Source organism: Montipora capricornis, chromosome 10 (genome assembly GCF_036669925.1).
Source record: "Montipora capricornis isolate CH-2021 chromosome 10, ASM3666992v2, whole genome shotgun sequence".
In the NCBI taxonomy this organism is placed as follows: domain Eukaryota; kingdom Metazoa; phylum Cnidaria; class Anthozoa; order Scleractinia; family Acroporidae; genus Montipora; species Montipora capricornis.
In genome coordinates this window covers 3,691,670-3,704,169 of record NC_090892.1, presented here as the reverse complement: position 1 = coordinate 3,704,169, position 12,500 = coordinate 3,691,670, and the positions used below count along the sequence as shown (strand labels likewise).

Below are 12,500 nucleotides of genomic sequence, written 5' to 3'. Positions count from 1 at the left end.
TTTCACTTATAGCATAATGGGAAACAAACGTAATGTGGGATGTCAGGGAAATGAAGGGACCTTTGGTTGTTGCAATCTACTTTCTACTCAAACGTAGTCTTGATTAATAAATTTTATTGGGTAAACTGCTTTGGTTTGCCTTTGTTTAGGCTCTCAGGGAGTGTTACACCACTCATTGCACACATAATAAGAAAATTAATGATAATAAAGCTAAACATGTTTTTTTTTTTTCTGGGCAAATGTTTTATAAAGAGCAACTTCTGAGTTCTATCCACTGCCTTACTTCATGGTCTAAGGGCCGATTTGCACGGTAAGATTTTTGGCGCATGTGACCAGCTTACAACACGTTTTCTCAAATACACGGCAATCATAGATGAGTTGTAGGCTTGTCGTAAGCTTGCTGCATGCAACGAGAATGGCACCGTACCAATCGACCCTAAGTAACCTATTGTCTTACATTTCTTTTACTCAATCCAAAATCTGGCACGTCATTCCCAAATATCGGCACTAGGGGGGCAAAAGGGGGGTCCGAAGACCACAAAACCACACAGAAAAACATTAAAATACCCCATCCTCATTGGTAAAAACCACTTGGTCTTGTAAAATCGCAATACTGCAGACGAAAATCCAAATTTCTGCAAAAATAACACAATACTGCATCACTGCAAACCCTTGCGCCCCCATCAGCACTGCAGTTAGTTTTCAGGCATGCCCTTGGATATTTTCAAGATGTAAAGAGAACTTGTACTCTAGATATAATTTTTGAAAAACAGGGGAGATATTTAGGAGTGCTGTGCCAGTTATAATTTTGTGTGTGTGTGTGCAAATTATAATTTTGTGTGTGTTATTATAATAATGATAATGATAATGAATAATAATAATAATAATAATATAATAATTATTATTATTATTATTGTTATTATTATTATTATTATTAAAGTATTAGACTAAGTGTTAGTGTTTTGTTTGTATTACTAATGAGTACTATTATTGGTATTTAATACGATGGTACAAGAGTCTAAAAGTGTTGTGTCAGATAACAATATGCCAGATCATAACTGTGCATTTCTGTAGGTGTTGTTCCTGACATTGTCACGCTAGGTAAGCCCATTGGAAATGGCTTTCCAATGGCAGTTGTTGTAACGACACCTGAACTGGCGGAATCTTTCGCTACCACTGGCATTACATATTTCAATACAGTAGGTTCATTACAGAATTTCAGTTGAATTGAATGCAGAAAGCAACGCTGAGTCTTTCATGTTTTCAGTTGTTTTATCAGATAAGCACCACCTTGCAGGGTTCGAAATTTAAAAAAAAAACATTCCACTTGAAATTTTGCAATTTAATTAGTACATGAAATGTAATCAGGGGTAATTTATGCAAATTTGTCCTAAAGCCAACTGGATGAATACTGATAGAGAGAAAGATAATTTTTTTTTGGCCCTGTCTCATCCTTTTAAATTTACATAAGTTTGCTTCGGTTTCCAAAAGGAAGATACATGTAACTTGCAACAGTTTATTGCATCCATGTTCTGTTTGCTGCAGAGATTTGGACAAAATCCGATGAAGGGATTGGAAATATAAAAAAGTTATGATGGTTACTTTATCACAGAAGGTCCCCTTTTATCGCAAACAGTTTATGATTGATGAGACCTAGATAAATATAAGTCCTGCTTAGTTAAGAGAAATGAAAGTTTAAGTTTCACTTTTGCACTATTATTTCAGTGAATGGTTTGGTTTTCAGGTAACATCTGATCATCCCAGTTGATGCATTTATTGATTTTGTCATCTCTACAGTATCACCCCAAAAAACGTTGCGTTTGAGACCCCATGAGATGCGAGGAAACGTCGTAATTTCAGGCTGCAATTTGTTATTGCCGTAAAGGGATATTGAAGACACAAACACGCCCAAAATTTTAGACTGAGATAAATGTGTTTGTGTTGCAGTATGGTGGTAATCCTGTGGCATGTGCAGTTGGTAATGCTGTGTTAGACATTATTGAGAATGAAAATCTACAGCAACATGCTCACGAAGTGGGCAACTATCTGATGGGACAACTGCGAGAATTACAACCAAAGCATAGACTCATGGGAGAAGTCAGGTGATTGTCCTTGGTTTTTTGTACTAATTGGAGAAAAGGGCCTGGCATCCAGCAATGACAAGGACCAAAGACAACCTAATCACATATGGCAAACATTTTGGCCCCATTCTTGCTATCAAATTCAATTTTGTACAATTTGGCAGAACTTGAAAAAAAAAGACTACAGGCAGCCTGTCCTCTGGTTCAAAGATTCCTCAATTTTATGGATCATATTGAAACATGCAATAATTATTTCTTGTAAATAAGCTTTATTGATTTTTGTTTATTTTCAATTTATTTCATGGTATTTAATGAATATCATTGATTTCACCTCAGTAGTTCACAGTCCTGTGAACTTAAACAGTAGGGACCTTAAGTAAAGATGACAACGACGGCTACGAGACCGTCGTCTGAAAATGTCATTTCCCGTTATTGTTAGTAACTTGCGATTACTCCAAGTCACTCGGCATGGAAAGTGTGAGTCCACATTCCAAGAATAAAATTGACGAGAACGGTGTGGATATTGAGAAAGAAAATTGAAAATTTGTTGTCAGGTGCTCGTGTCCTCCGCATGACCTCAAATTTCATCATTTCACGTCGTTGTCAAGACGAGAGTGGCAAAGAAATGTATCAAAATGTAAATTGCACATTGCACGTGCAGGGCATACACAGCTATTTATTTTTGCTAATTAACCTATTGTTTTGTGGCGTTCTCATAGCCGTCGTTGTCTTCCTTGCTTAAGGTCCCTATTGACAGCCACTGAGGTGAAAAATAATATGTTATTGTTAAATTAAGTACATTCCAAACAAGCTGAACAACTTGTGGACCCAAAAAATACTCACTGGAACTATTTCAGAAAAGAATAATTTTGACTCACTTCTGTTGCTCAGGAATGATTTGCTGATCACACCAAAACTAACCGATCATAATGTGCAAAAAGCACTATTAGTGATTGGCTATCTGTAGAGTAAATGACTTATTTGATGCTCATGTTTTATGTTCTCACATAAAAATGAAATGATGTCATATTAATTTTTTCTTACAATTTGATGCTGGTTTGTGTGTTTTCTAGGGGTATGGGACTATTTATTGGGGTTGAGCTCGTAAAGGATCTTACAACAAAGGAACCTGCCACTGAGGAAGCAAAGAGAGTCGTTTACAGGTGAGTCACTTGTTGCTTTGATTCAAGTTTCAATGTTGCTGATTTACATCTCACTTTGAATACATCAATATTTTGAACTGCCCGAGAGTTTTTCAGGGAGCTAAAACTGTTGTATTGATGATGGTCTCATACAAGGCATTAATTAATTTTTATTTATCCAAGTGGGAAGAACATTGGCCATTTGCAGTTTTTAGCACAGCAGAATAAGGCTCCAATAATTTAGTCTGGCTTGCAGATATCAGTCTAAAACACCAGGAACTCCATGCCAGGAACAGTGTGCATGGATTTTTTAATTAATGCCCTACAGAGTTAAGGAATGTTGGTTACGAGACCCTACGGTAATTTACAGTCCTTAACCTTGAAGACTTAAAGGTTGACCATTAAGGCGGTACCTACTAATTCAAAGGTATTTTTGCGTGTTTACTAAATATGCAGGAAAAGCAGATTTTAACAAGTGTTAGTGAAATCCAAAAAGAAACTTGGGGGTAACCATGTATTTTTCAAGATAATTAATCAACATTATTTGAAAAAACCACTAAAATAATTACAAAGCTACATGTATGTATGGCATTGTTTTCCAAATTTAAGCTTAATTATCTCTGAAAAATGCATGGTTACCCCCAATTTTCGTTTTGGATTAACCAAGAGCACTTGCAAAATTCTGCTTCCTCTGCGCACAAAAATACTTCTGTATTATTTAATAAGCACCACCCATAGGAAATCGGAGTATCTCAAGATGTGCAGAACTTATGCGCAACAACAGTAGTATGCACCGTCCTTAATGGGTCTCATTACAACAGCAGTAATTTCTCCTCGGTTATCTTGAGACCCAGAGTGTTGGTCTGGTGGTGGTTTGAACCTGCACCGTTGTCTGTTACTCAAGCAAGCCTACCGGGTTGGCTGTGATCATGGTTCCCTCAATTTGACTGTTGAAGAAAAGTGAACACGCAACTAATAATGCACTTTCGTTATTTTCTAAACTTCTTGTCATTTTCAGAGCAAAAGAGAAGTTTGTGTTGATCAGTGCTGATGGACCAGACAGTAATGTCATTAAAATCAAACCTCCAATGTGTTTTGCCCAAGAGGATGCTGACTTGCTATTGTCCGTGTTCGACAAAGCTCTTAAGGAAGTTGAACAGGATTGTTAGCTAGTAAACTGAGGTCAACATTAGAAAGGAAGCTTGTTTTTTAGGCGGTGATTACTGGTACATTGTACAATGAAGGATATTCATCACAAACCATGGCAAATAAATGAGAACTGTGACCATTACCAATGCTGGGTAATAATAAGACAAATGTTCTGCGAAAGTTAGTCTTGTTGGTGCATTTTTGATAGGAAGAGGTTGCCACATTTCAAGCTTTTCAGGATTCTCTATTTTTAGTTTGGGTGGCTTGATTCATACTTACAGAAAAGGAAGCATCTTTTGTTTTACTATTTCTGTATAAATGTGTCAAAACAAATACATTTGTCCAAGTGTCATGAAATACCAAGTTTGAGGTTTCCCTTAATAATAGAATTAATTGGCCATAATTTAGTTATTAATTTTAAATCTTTACCATTTGAAGTGAAAGTGTATGAGCTTTTCTAAGAAATGAGGTTTTTACATGTCAGATAATTAAAATAAATGCAATCTATAAGTGTAAAGAATTTATGGACAAAATTAATTTAATTTATTGGGTCCTACAAGCAGACTCTCTCAGAGGTCAAAACTTGTTAACCCTGCACTCCATTAAATATGGCATGCAATTGAGCTGCCTTTTGAGCATTCACAAGTGTCAAGAAATTTTTCTCTTAGGGACCTATTTATCTTTGACTTTTATTTGTAACCATCAATTTTACTCTTTAATCTGTGTTAACATATGTTTACTGAATAAAACAAGATCTATTTTTGAAAAGACTGTCATTTGTTTAAACCTGAACCTTGGTCCATGCATCATAGAACTTTTTGTCCTGTGTGTCTGCTGCTGCTTGTGGCTCCTCAGCCGATAATGTATATCAGCAAAATTTGCTGATATACAAAAAGACATCACTTCGTTTCTCCATGGGAGAATGTTGCAGGCTTACAGAAATATGCAGAGATAAAGCTACAACAGAGCAAGGGAGTGGATCAATACTGGATACACTGTAAAAAACAGAGGTTCTCTCCTTCTTGCTCAACAGTGATTTTATGGCCTGTAGACGTACTTCAAACTTGGGCCATAAGACAACAGAAAAAACACTTGGTCCACAACCTACATTATTATATGGCTCTGTCTCACGAGGACTTGAAACTACAAAATTCACGAATTTGATTGGCTAAAATCGATATTGACCGCGGTCTAGATTTTCCCATCTAGACCGGTAATGTTTTGCGGTGAAAAGATGCAAACTAAAATGTAAAAATATTGAGTATTTTCTTCTACCAATATTTATTTATGGAAGTGCCAAACAGCATGATGACAAAAGAGAGGATGACGAGCAAACTTTGACAGAATTAAGTTCAGCTCATCGCCACTCATCGACGTTCGCAAGCAAAATGTCAGTTAGTACAAACCAGTTACATTAAACGAATTAAATTGTTCTTGTTTGCCATATAATAAACATCTTATTAACCGAGCTTAGTCAGTCTGTATGGAAGAATCTTGACCTCGGTCGTGTGTACAGACCTCGGTCAAGATTCTCCCATACAGACCTCCTGCTCGGTTAATAAGAGCTAAGTATGGACTCGTTTGGTAAGAAGTATTCATTACTGGGTCCACTATTTGGCCAAATAATGTTTTAGACCTGCTAATGATGTACCGGTACCACCTTACATGGAACAAAAATCCACAAAAGATCTAGGGTGTTTGTCATTTAGTCTCTCCATCCTCAGTTTTTCAAATTAAGTTGCTTTTCACTATTGAAGTAAAAAAGGTCTAGTTGTAGTTATCCTGTTTCTGATGTGAACATTGTTTTCCCCATTACAGATTGCATTTTTGAAGGACACTGTATTGTATGAAGATATACAAACTGTGTGATGGCAGGGGCAAATCTAAGGGTAGGGGGCAGGGGGTGCACACCCCCACCCCAAGGTGACCTACAGCTTTCTAATACAATTGGTATTGTGCACCCCCTCCTAAGAAAAATCCTGGATCCGCCCCTAGATGGGGATAATGTCATACGTTTCACTTTTAAAAAAACCCCTTGCAACAGTTATGCATACAGGCTTCAATTTCTTACAAATAACGAAGGCCATCATCGTCTACCAAACCCACTACATACTCCAAAGATACCTTGCCAACAGTATGGATAAACATTTCTTTATTAAAATGACCCAAACTTGTACTTTGTGAAAGGATTGGAGGTGTGTGCAGAATATTTGCTGTCACAAATGTCTATTTGCTTCGAGGTCTTTGAAGGTATGTTGTAAAGTGCTTCAATGTTGCATTGACCTCAGCTTGTGTCCAATCCGATGTTCTTTTTTGTCTTCCCATCTCAAGCTGCCACAAAAAAAACACATGTTGGCCAAGTTGGAAAATACCATAATACTCCTTGTTGGTCCCCCCAAATTTTGCATAAGCATTGTTTTCAGTGGTTCCAAGAGAAAACACAAACAATGCTTAAGCAAAATCTGGGTGGACAAACAGAGTATTATGGTGTTTTGCGCTTCAACCAATTAGAAATATATGTATCATTAAGTTTAAAACCTACTAGATCTGATTTAACGATGACAATTCCTACACTACTAGCCAAAAAAACCTCACCAAGACATTATTCTTATTCACCTTTTTTCACCAATCCCATAATACAGTTCATTTTGGGGGGTTATTTGCATTAAAACAATACATATCCAGTTCACTCAAGCATGATACAGTCCCAAGAGTAAAGACCCCCCAAAACGTATTGCATTATGGGATGGTGAAAATGGTCAATTCTGTAAAATGTCTTAGTGCATGCAGACTCATCATAAACATCATCATCTCTGGTTGACTTGAAAAATGCATGTGCAAATTAAACAAATTGTGTGGAACATGTCAACAGATAATAGGTTTATTTTGTGGGATCAAATTTCACCCTATGAAAGTGATTACCTGGCGTGAAACACAATCCATGAATGACTGAACTTCTTCTTTACAAAATGAATCCTCAAATGCATTGCTCTTCCAACATCCTAGCAAACGAAACATTTCTGGTATGCATGGTGCCCCTATAATTACAATGTTTTAGTGAGATTTGAATGTTTTGTCACTTTTCTTCTTTTCAGATTTGTTGCACCTTGATTAGCTTTGAAGGTTTCTGAAGGATAAGCTTGCGTGCAAATCCAGGAAATAACTTAACATTTTTCAGGACTCCTTTCATAAGCCAAAGACGTTTCTCTGTAAAAGAGGGGGCACATGTCTTTGCCTTAAAGTGCCCATAACCCCAAAATATCTTTTTCGCTAAATTGAATCTTTGCACCTGTTCAAAATGCATTGCGGCCATTTTTTCCTTTTTCTAACAAATCCTGCTATTTTATAGGCTTCGAAAGTTGCGAAAAACCAAGCATCTTTTGTTCACGACCGAGTCAGAAGGGGAGTGGGTCTATTCCTGATTCGACATCACAATCTACTTTGCATGCATTTTTACAAAGAGTTAATGCAATGTAAATCAGTTTGTGACGTCAAATCAGGAATAGACCCACTCCCCTTCTGACTCGGTCATGAACAAAAAATGCTTGGATTTTCACAACTTTCGAAGTCTATAAAATGGCAGGATTTGTTAGAAAAAGGAAAAAATGAACGCAATGCATTTCGAACAGGTGCAAAGATTCATTTTAGCGAAAAAAATATTTTGAGGTTATGGATACTTGAAATTAATTTTGGTTTTTGGTTTTCCTTTACTTAAAATTCCATTACTGGGGACTTTCAGTTATTAAACAGGATTTGACAAATTTCCTTAAAACAGGTGGGATCAACAGGGATCTCCTCCTGAAGATAGTCACATTGTTCTTTGTAGATTATATTACTCATACAATGTTGTTCCTGCTGTTGTCATTGCTGACATGCCATGAATAGAAATGAAGTGATCAATAATATTATATGCTGAATTTCCCTCCGGGGAAAGGGGGCGGTAGGGACACTCTCCATTCATGTCGCTCAATCCAACCAATTACCATCAATAAATTCCATCAGAATTTTAATATTGTTTGTTACAACAAACATATATTTGGTCGCAGGAATTGCAGGGTGGTGAATTGTCTCTTTGTTTTTGTTCCATCCCAGGGTGGGGAAGTAGATGATGACACAATAGGCCACTTTGGAAAATACCATAATACTCTTTGTTTGTCGGCCCAAATTTTGCAAAGGCATTGTTTTTGTTTTCTCTTGGGACCATTGTAAGTCGAGAAACTGGAAACAATGCTTATGCAAAATTTGGGCGGACAAGCAAAGAGTATTACGGTATTTTTCGAAGTGGCCTATAGGCTAGTTTCGAATTGTGCAGCAACGAAAGGACAGAGTCGAGGTTCAGTGGGATAATTAGCAGTTTGTTTTGTTTAAAACAAAGGAAAATGCAAATTATTCCCCTGAACCTCGACTCCGTTCTTTTGTTGCTGCACAATTCGAAACTAGCGTATTGAACCATGCATTAAACTTATTTAGTATTTTTCAAAACACAGCATACATCTGTAACTACAGAATGCAGCGTCCATTATTGTCTGTCGTCATATCAAATTGTTTAAAGAGTTCACGACTAATTTGCATATGGTGGTGGCTCTAATGTGACCCTGAATACTGTAGTTGCTTCAACAAGACATCAGGTTAAAAATTTTGTAAACAGATAGAGACAGATTTTTCAGCTCTCAGCAAACTCTTATAATGATTTTCAAGGCGCAGAATCAAATGACAAAAGGACTTGTATGGTTGGACTCACTTCCATCGTCTTCTTTCCTTGGAAGTAGGTGTGGACGTAGTTTCGTCGGCACTTTCGCTCGTTTCACACCATATATGAGATGGGGCTTCCTTCCCCTTACAATACCAGTAAGATTTACCATCCCCTGAGCTCAAAAACCGTATTCAGTACAACTAACATTGTGATATCGCTTGCTGTTCAGTCCGCCATGTTAAATTGTAAGTGGTACCCAGTCTACGTCCTTTAACGGTCCTTCGTTTCCAGGTCCTTCGTTCAAGTGCCCATGAGGCTAATGGCTTAGGGCAGGAGCCCATCTGGAGCGTGCAACTTACATACAGCGTCTGTGAAACGGCGTTTTCACAAGTAGGTTTATTTTTAGACTAGCCCTTCCCGCTAATTAGGTCAAAAAACAAAGGCAGTTCCGGTTCGGTGACCCTATGACGTCAGCTTAAGACGAGATTTTTTTGAATATCGAGCAATAAAGCGCGGCAGCGGCCAAAAATCCCATAAGAGCTTGCGCGCATCTTACTTTCAGATATTAGGACTTGTACCGTCGGCCATATTAGGGCCGTTTATACGAGAGAAGATAAGCCGCGGCTAACTCTGGCCGCGGCTTACGTAAGCCGCAAAAGGAACTATTTATACGAGTATAAACTCCATGGCCAGGATAAGCCGCGTATTGAGAACGCCGTGCCGGTGGATTTTGTAACATTTATACGGGGTGTTCGCGGCTTACGTAAGCCGCGGCCAGAGTTAGCCGCGGCTTATTTTCTCTCGTATAAACGGCCCTATTGTGTCGCGGTGGAAGAGCACATAGAAGTTGTGTTGAGTGCAAGCGATTAGCCAACCATTTTACACAGGTATTTTATTCAGTCACTTCGGAAAGATCTGTAAAGCTTTGAAAAACGTTTTGAAGCGGTGAATTTATCGTATTTAGTTTAACCTTCCTGCAAGGTTATAACCTGTACGCAAATTGTTCGAAAACTAGATGTCTGCCGTAAGATTTCGAGTTCTCCGACTCTGCCAAGAGATCCAGTCTAGAATTAGTGTGTCAAGACTTGCTTTTGGACTATCTTGAGATTGTAAACCTAGGATGAATTCTTATTATACTTCTATTAAAATAGTGTGAACAGTTCTTTTGTTATTGCCTTGTCTGTGACATGTGATCTGATATTCGAGTTAGAGGTAGTCAAGTTGATGTGGAAGCAGCTTCTGTTACTTGCGTTACGGTTCAGTGAGGTTTCCTACAGATCGTTTTCGGACTGCTGTTGTCGTTACAGCTCGGTGTACTCTATCGCTAGACCTTGCAAAAGGTAATTTTGTCCTTTTTTTTTTTTTGAAATGTATTGAGTATTCGTGGATAGGTTCCTTTAGAGTTGATTTTCAGCTTATCTCCCGCACACTTCTTCCGTAAAAAGACCCCCAGTGTTTAAGTGTTTCCTTTTCAGTTCCCCCTTTAAAATTACACATTAAGATTGTGTTCAGCTTAGCTTCAATTGTCAACTTTCAATTTCGATTGTTGAGTTGAATTTATCATAAAATTTGCCACAAATGTTTCATTTTCCAATTCACTAGAGTTAAGTGTAGCTTATGTCAAAGTTAAAAAAAAAGTTATTGAAGGTTTGATCTTTGTGAAGAATTGAAAAAAAAAGAAAAAGAAAGAAACTAGTCCCAGCTGAGCCTCAGAGATTGTAAACAATGTCTTCATGAATACTTACTTGTAGTATATGTAAAAAACCTACAAGGAAGGAAGAATCTCGTCCCATAAATGATGTTAAAGGAAAAATGTCAAGCCTGTAGGAATACCACTATCCACCTCAGATGTTCAGCATCCAAATGTACAACTCCGCTGTACAAGCTAAAACATTTAAGGTCACTACCAAAGTCCCAAAGTCAGTAGATGATTTGTTCCCTGAAACTAAGAAAACTTTTTTGACCCTCATAATCAGTTTAAGGTGCTGTGGTACATGTTATGTAAGGCTGCACAGCCTGTCACCCAGTGTAAACAAAAGTGTTCCACAGCCCCTGTCTGCAAACAATTCTATTCAAAATCAAGTTGGTTGTGCCCCAGTGTCATATGAACTGACGTCAAAGTGAACTCAGCGGAGGATTTGAAACAAACTTTAAAACTGTGCAAGGCAAAAAGTGGCTGAACTTAAAACAGAAGTTGAAAACATGGATGCCTCAAATGAACAGATCTGCCGGGAAATTCTTGAAGGCCAATTTGATGGGGTAAACTTTCCTTCTTTTAACTCACATGGTAAAATTCTACCATACATATTCTACCTTACTAGTTGGTTTTTCAGTTTATTTGGATTGATAATGAAAAGATGAACACAATTCAAGGATCTTCCAAGCCCACGAAACTGAAAACATGGCATACTGTCATGCTTGTATAACAGGGTAAAAGTTACTACTGGTAACCCTACAAAATACAGTGAAGACCCACACAAATGAACCTAGAATTTTCGAGGTCAGGCTGAGCAGGTTCTAATATTTTAGGCTATTTTTTCATAATTCAGGCTGATTACATGTAGTTTCTTTATAGGTTCTTATTTCTCAGAGGAACAACAATAAATTTCTATATTTTATTCATAAGATATGTAGACAGTATTGCACTGTAGCTTTATGGAAAACATATTTCTAGAGAAAATCCAATAAAATGCCAATCAAAGAAAACATATACACAATAGACCTAATCGGCTAACTCAATGTTGTACCCAATTCAAATCTCCTGAGATTAAGATTCTTTGAGTATTGTATTTGCATTATGTACCATTCATATTTAAATGATATGGAAATAACTGAAACAAAACGTTTTATTCCCAAAGGGTTTGAATTGGGTACAACATTGAGTTAGCCGATTAGGTCTATAACAGGAGTTTTCTCGAGGGTGATTTTTTTGTAAAAGTACCTCTTTTTCTTTGCCAGGCTCAGCAGGTTCTTGTATTTTTTTGTATTTTTAAAATGCCTAATTTCAGCCTGTAATAGTTTCTTATATGTGAGTTTGTACTTGTATGCATTATTCCCTAAAATAGAAAAATAATCCAGGCTATAAAGAGTACTATAAGGCTATAAAGAGTAGGAGGCAGTGTGACCCAGTGGTTAGGGCGCTTGCCTTGAGATCCGGAGATCCCGGGTTCAAGACTCGCTCTAACCACTCGTTGAATTTGATCCTGGTAGTCCCTGGTTCAACTTCCCAGCTGCACTTGTAAATAGCCAACTGGTTTGCCTCCGGCCAGTTGGGATTCTTAACAGTTGTTGTTGTTCTGTTCCGTCGTTTCGTTGTGTTTCATTGGCCCTGAAAAGCCCCTATGGGGAGCGGTCAATTAAGTATGTATTGTATTATTGTATTATTGTATTGTACTCTTTTTGCATTTTCTAATAATCAGATCAGAGTCAGTAATT

General features: G+C 37.5%; 2 protein-coding genes across 4 annotated transcripts in view; one reads left to right on the top strand and one right to left on the bottom strand.

Annotated features, from left to right (window-relative positions):
* LOC138021882 (ethanolamine-phosphate phospho-lyase-like) overlaps positions 1-5,140 on the top strand; it is a 13,257-nt gene extending 8,117 nt beyond the window's left edge. For all 3 annotated transcript variants that reach the window (XM_068868908.1, XM_068868910.1, XM_068868909.1), the window contains exons 8-11: positions 1,075-1,199; positions 1,948-2,102; positions 3,155-3,244; positions 4,242-5,140. In XM_068868908.1, coding sequence (XP_068725009.1) covers positions 1,075-1,199; positions 1,948-2,102; positions 3,155-3,244; positions 4,242-4,392 — 521 coding nt within the window. In that variant the 3' untranslated portion in view covers positions 4,393-5,140. The remainder of the gene's footprint in view (positions 1-1,074; positions 1,200-1,947; positions 2,103-3,154; positions 3,245-4,241) is intronic.
* A 1,369-nt stretch (positions 5,141-6,509) lies between these two features.
* LOC138020035 (small ribosomal subunit protein mS37-like) lies at positions 6,510-9,326 on the bottom strand. Its single transcript, XM_068867030.1, has 3 exons — positions 9,114-9,326; positions 7,295-7,410; positions 6,510-6,703 (listed from the first exon to the last, which is right to left on the bottom strand). Exons 1-3 carry the CDS (start codon positions 9,232-9,234, stop codon positions 6,599-6,601), a joined length of 342 nt encoding a protein of 113 aa, XP_068723131.1. The 5' UTR covers positions 9,235-9,326; the 3' UTR covers positions 6,510-6,598.
* Between the last annotated feature and the right edge of the window lie 3,174 nt (positions 9,327-12,500).

Bases quoted from the DNA above. Each gene is read 5' to 3' on its own strand.
- LOC138020035 (XM_068867030.1), bottom strand. From the start codon at position 9,234: ATGGTAAATCTTACTGGTATTGTAAGGGGAAGGAAGCCCCATCTCATA. The intron at 7,411-9,113 runs GTGAGTCCAACC...TTGTAATTATAG, and splicing joins AAGGAAAGAAGACGATGGAA to GGGCACCATGCATACCAGAA. The intron at 6,704-7,294 runs GTAATCACTTTC...TTTTTGTGGCAG, and splicing joins TGGATTGTGTTTCACGCCAG to CTTGAGATGGGAAGACAAAA.